General features: G+C 39.7%; 1 protein-coding gene across 1 annotated transcript in view; it reads left to right on the forward strand.

Annotated features, from left to right (window-relative positions):
• ITPR2 (inositol 1,4,5-trisphosphate receptor, type 2) overlaps positions 1-4,763 on the forward strand; it is a 450,179-nt gene that overhangs the window by 128,179 nt on the left and 317,237 nt on the right. Inside the window, exons 14-15 of the mRNA XM_004693199.2 lie at positions 680-821; positions 2,747-2,908. Of these exons, the coding sequence (XP_004693256.1) occupies positions 680-821; positions 2,747-2,908 (304 nt within the window). The remainder of the gene's footprint in view (positions 1-679; positions 822-2,746; positions 2,909-4,763) is intronic.

Genomic DNA, 4,763 nt, shown 5'->3' on the forward strand with positions numbered 1-4,763 from the left:
GGCTTCAGATTCTCACTGCTGTGCTTTAACCCGCTGCGCCACCAGGGAGGGCCATGTTTGTTCTTTTTTTTATTGCTGACTAGTCTTCTATAATATGGATGTACCATGGCTTGTTTATTCATTGGTCAATTGGAGGTTATTTGGCTAGTTTCTAGTTTTAGCAATTTTGAATAAAGTTGCTGTAAGTATCTCTTTATGGATTTCATATAATGAGAAGGTTTAACTTCTCAGCAAATATCTGAAAGTGGAATTGTAGGTTGTATGCTAAGTGTATGTTTAACTTTATTAGAACTGCCAGACTTTTCCAAGGTACTACACAATTCTCATATTTTCTTTGGTGGATAATTTGTACAAATCTTCTATGCTCTTTTATGTAGGAAGTTTTGGAATGTTTTTATAAAGATTTTGTAAGCACTAACTAGCTATTTTGCCATTTTAAAACTTCTGTTATAAAATGCTTTCATTCTCCAAATGGTTCAGTTCTTAGTGCTTATTAGAAACCATTATATTGATTGCAAATATGATATACCACATGGGGCTACTGATTTATGATGCTCTACACACATGCATTGCTTTAAAAAAAAAATCACTGTATTCTTTAAGAGTAGAAAGCTTTCAAAAAATATTTTCCAAAATGAAGCATACCAGAGAGTAAGGTGATCTTTTCACTTTATGACAGGTTTGTAACCAAATTACTGGAAGACCTCATCTTCTTTGTTGCTGATGTACTTAATAATGGACAAGAAGTTCTGGATGTGGTTATCACTAAGCCAAACCGAGAGCGTCAAAAATTAATGAGGGAACAAAACATATTGGCACAGGTGAATTTTTTCATATATCTGTTTATCTTTCATGTATCTGTTTCTCTTTCTGAAGTCTTCATGTTGCTTATTGATAGCTGTGGAACAGATAACCCTAAAACGTAGTGATTGAAAACAGCAGGTATTCAGCTTACAGTTTCTAGAGTAGGAACGAGAGTTGGTTATGTGGGTGGTTCCTGCTCAGAGTCTTTCAGTAGGCTGCAAGCAAAGTGCTGGCTGGGACTGAGTCATCCAAGAATGGGATGGGTGAGAACTCATGTCCCAGCTCACTTGAAGAGACCTCTACAGAGGCAACTGGCTTTTCTTAAAAGTAAGGAGTTCATGAGAAGAGATCAGAGGTAGTCCAGGGGCCAGCCACAGTCTCCAGAACCCAAGCAGCATCCCATCAGTCCTCTTCATTAGTTCTCATTAGAAGTGAGTCAGTGAATTTCACCCATTGTCAAGGGCACAGTATTCCCTAAGGGTGTGAGTTCTAGGAGGCAGGGGGTGTTGGGGGCCATCTTGGAAACAGCTCACTACAGACTTCTAAGGAACACATATGGTCAGACTATCTTTAGAAAAATGTGCTGGAATAATTTTCTAGCTAGAATTTCCAGAAGAACCTGGAAATGGCCATCTCCATCTGTTTCTTAATTTTTCCCCTCTTCTTTCCTAGGAAAGTAGGGCAGTCTAGCCATCTATCAACTCACAAGTGCTCTGTGCTGTGTTTCCCTGTGAAAAGCTAGAGCTTCTTCTGTACTGTGTCTTTCTGAAGTTAATGAAAAAATCAATAAATTAGTTCACTTTTCAATACAATGCACATATGAACTTGCCTACTTTGAAACATTCTTTTAAATCAGTTTATCGCTGCATAATGTGATGAGCTTTTGCATTAAGTGTGAACTCAAGAAACATGGAGTTGAGAAAGCAAATCAGTAGACATATTGTTAATATTCCATAACTGATTGCCTGAAAATATGAAATCAACACTTTTCTCAGAGAAACTCTAAGGAGACAGTCTTCTCTGACATTAACATTTCTTCTTTATAAAACATTTAATTCCAAGAAGTTTTATTAGTGGTATTTATTAATACAATTTCAACTACTGTATGACAATCTTGTTTCAGGATTATAAAATTCAAAGCTTAGTAAATATAGATTTAGTGAAAGAACTTTAATTTGTATTACATTTTGTGAACTAAGAAAGAGTCTTTCTTCCGCTCTGCTGTCTGTTTCAGTGTTCATCCTAGCATTTGGATAGTGCTCTTTCGTAAGCAGTTTGCTCTTCCTGCCTGCTCTTCTCTGGTTGTCCTACCTGCTGACTTGCTGTTTAGGCGAGCTGCATTCCTCAGTGCTTTCAAATACTTACTAACTTGTGATTTTTTTATGCGAAGAATCTGGGTCACTGGAGCCACCAGTGCCTGTATGGCCCCTTTCTTATTGAAATGCTTATATTTTCATTGATTTAGTCACATCTTTATGCACCAGCATCAATTCCTTTATACCATGCCAACATCTAAACCTCCAGCAATATTTGAAGACAATTTGCTGATTTTAGTTTTAGATAAAAGGTAAACATTTTCTTTAATTATCTTGATTTTAGAATGATACAGAAAATATATTAGTAGTTATACACTTATGAAAATCAAGTTATAGTTTAGTTCATCTAAAGATGTTCATGTGGCTTGGTGCAGTCTAACATCATTTTATCCCTTATTTTAATAAAATATAATTTAAAAATTATTTTTACTTAATATTTTATCAGTCCAGTTAGGGAAATCCTTTAGTAGTGTCTTTCTGTTCCTTAATACACTGATCCTATATCCTAAATCCTTTCCCCCTTTTATATTCTAACCACTCAAATACTACAAAACCGAGTTCATGTGCTTATTGTTAAAAACTGAAGCCCTTTACAAATTGTGCCCTTCATTCATTATTTCCCTTAGGTATTTGGGATTCTGAAAGCACCATTTAAGGAGAAAGCAGGGGAGGGCGCAATGCTGAGGCTTGAAGATCTGGGGGACCAGAGATATGCTCCCTACAAGTACATGCTGAGGCTGTGTTACCGTGTGCTGAGACATTCACAGCAGGACTACCGCAAGAACCAGGTAGGAGGCGGCATGCTTCACTCTGCGTGACAGGTAAAGGGTGGCCAGTTTCTTCAGTGACTGGTCTGACACCTCTAAAGTTGGTGTAAAAACTCCACTCTGGGGCCCTCGGTGGTGGTGCAGTGGGTTAAAGTGTAGTACTATGAAGCTAGCTGCAACTTCAGCACAAGTTCTATCCTGACCAGGGACTAGACCCACACAGCACGCCTTCTGTCCCTCAGTCTGCCTGTTCTGTTCCCTGCTCTGTCTCTGGTGAACTTTCTCACCGCCCCTGCACCTCTGGCCTGTACTCCAGTTTTGTATGCATAAATATAAAAACAACTCCACTCTGAAATGAAATGTGTTGTATAGGAAATACACAACAATGACCTGGAAGTCATTTTGATCCTGACTACGATTTATTCCTCCAGGTGAAACTAGAATGGTAGAATGGTGGGTAGGAAGTCCTGAGCCCTGGCAGGGTGTGCTGTTAGCATCTACTCCAGTGGAGGGATGCTGGATAGAGTGTAAAAGCCAGGAGATGGCTCTGGGTAGTTCTGGGCTGTTGAGGTTCTTGATTGTCACATGCACACCAAAGCCTTTATTGTGCTGTGGAAAAGCTAGAACATGTAAAACGTATGGGGCTGGCAAAGGGGGGACTTGAGAGATGAGAAACAGCACTGAGGAAATTTAAAAGAGAGAGAGAGAGAGCTGTCCTTGAGGGCAGCCCAGAAAGGGTCTTGGAGAACAAAGCAAGTGAGGGGAATGCACGTCATTTCTGCGAAGTGTGTGAAAACCAGCGTTTTAGGAAGAGGGGCTTCTGAAGAAAATGAGGGGTGTTTGAAAAGGCACTTTTTTCCCCAAATGCTCCAGATAGTGGAGGAGCAGAGGAGATCCAGGTATATTCTAGGGTGTAGCCATTGGTTGCCAACTGCAAGTAGAATTTCTTTTAATCCTTTTTTTTATTTTAAAACTACATAATATTTTACAAGCTGTTCAGTAATACATCTGTTTAAAAGTAATTGTTAGAGGGTGAACATCCCATGCTTCTCCCCCAGGTGACTGTATTCCCAGTGAATTTCAGTGATAAGTGAAGCCTGGGAGGAAGAAACACAGTGTGAGAGGGCGGGTGAGGCAGAGTGGACGTTACTGGGAATAGCGAGAAGTGTTTACTGTGTGCTTACTCTGTGGCAGGCCCAGCTCTAGGCACCATTCATGATGTTAATCAATACTGACTTAAGGCATGGAGCTGAGCACAGAGAGCCCAAACCAACTTACCAAAGATAATACAGATTTAAGATGGGAACCAAACATGTCAGTTACTCCTCAGCTGAGAAAAGACGAGTCAGAATTCAGTCCCAGTCTCTTAGTCATCACACTACCACCTCTGTAGTTTGGAAATCTTCAGGCAGGAAAAAAAATATGTTGTAGGAAAGATAGGTTGGATATATAGTGCCTGTGAATCTCTGTTTTAAGATGAAGAAAAGGTATAAGCAGGATATATAAGGATATATAAGGGTCCTCCCTGGTGGTATAATGGGTTAAAGTGCAGCACTATGAAGTGCTGCAGCTTCAGCACAAGTTTGATTCCCGGCCAGGGCCTTGACGCATATGGCACGACAGACCGCTCCTGACGAGCGCATTGCTCCCCTCAGCAGTGTACTTTGTCAATCTACCTGTTCTGCTCTCCATTCTGTCTTTGTCGAATCCTCTTGTCTCCCCTGCATCTTTTGCCTGTACCCCAGTTTGGTATGCATAATCTTAAAAAAAAAAAAGATATATAAGACAGAGTAGCCAGAAGATCTCATTTATCATTTAAGACCAGGAGCAATATAGAAGAAGGGGAAATTATAAGCAAATTCATAAATACTTTTTT

This window comes from Condylura cristata, unplaced genomic scaffold, assembly GCF_000260355.1.
Source record: "Condylura cristata isolate star-nosed mole 26May11 unplaced genomic scaffold, ConCri1.0 scaffold00036, whole genome shotgun sequence".
Taxonomy (NCBI): Eukaryota; Metazoa; Chordata; class Mammalia; order Eulipotyphla; family Talpidae; genus Condylura; species Condylura cristata.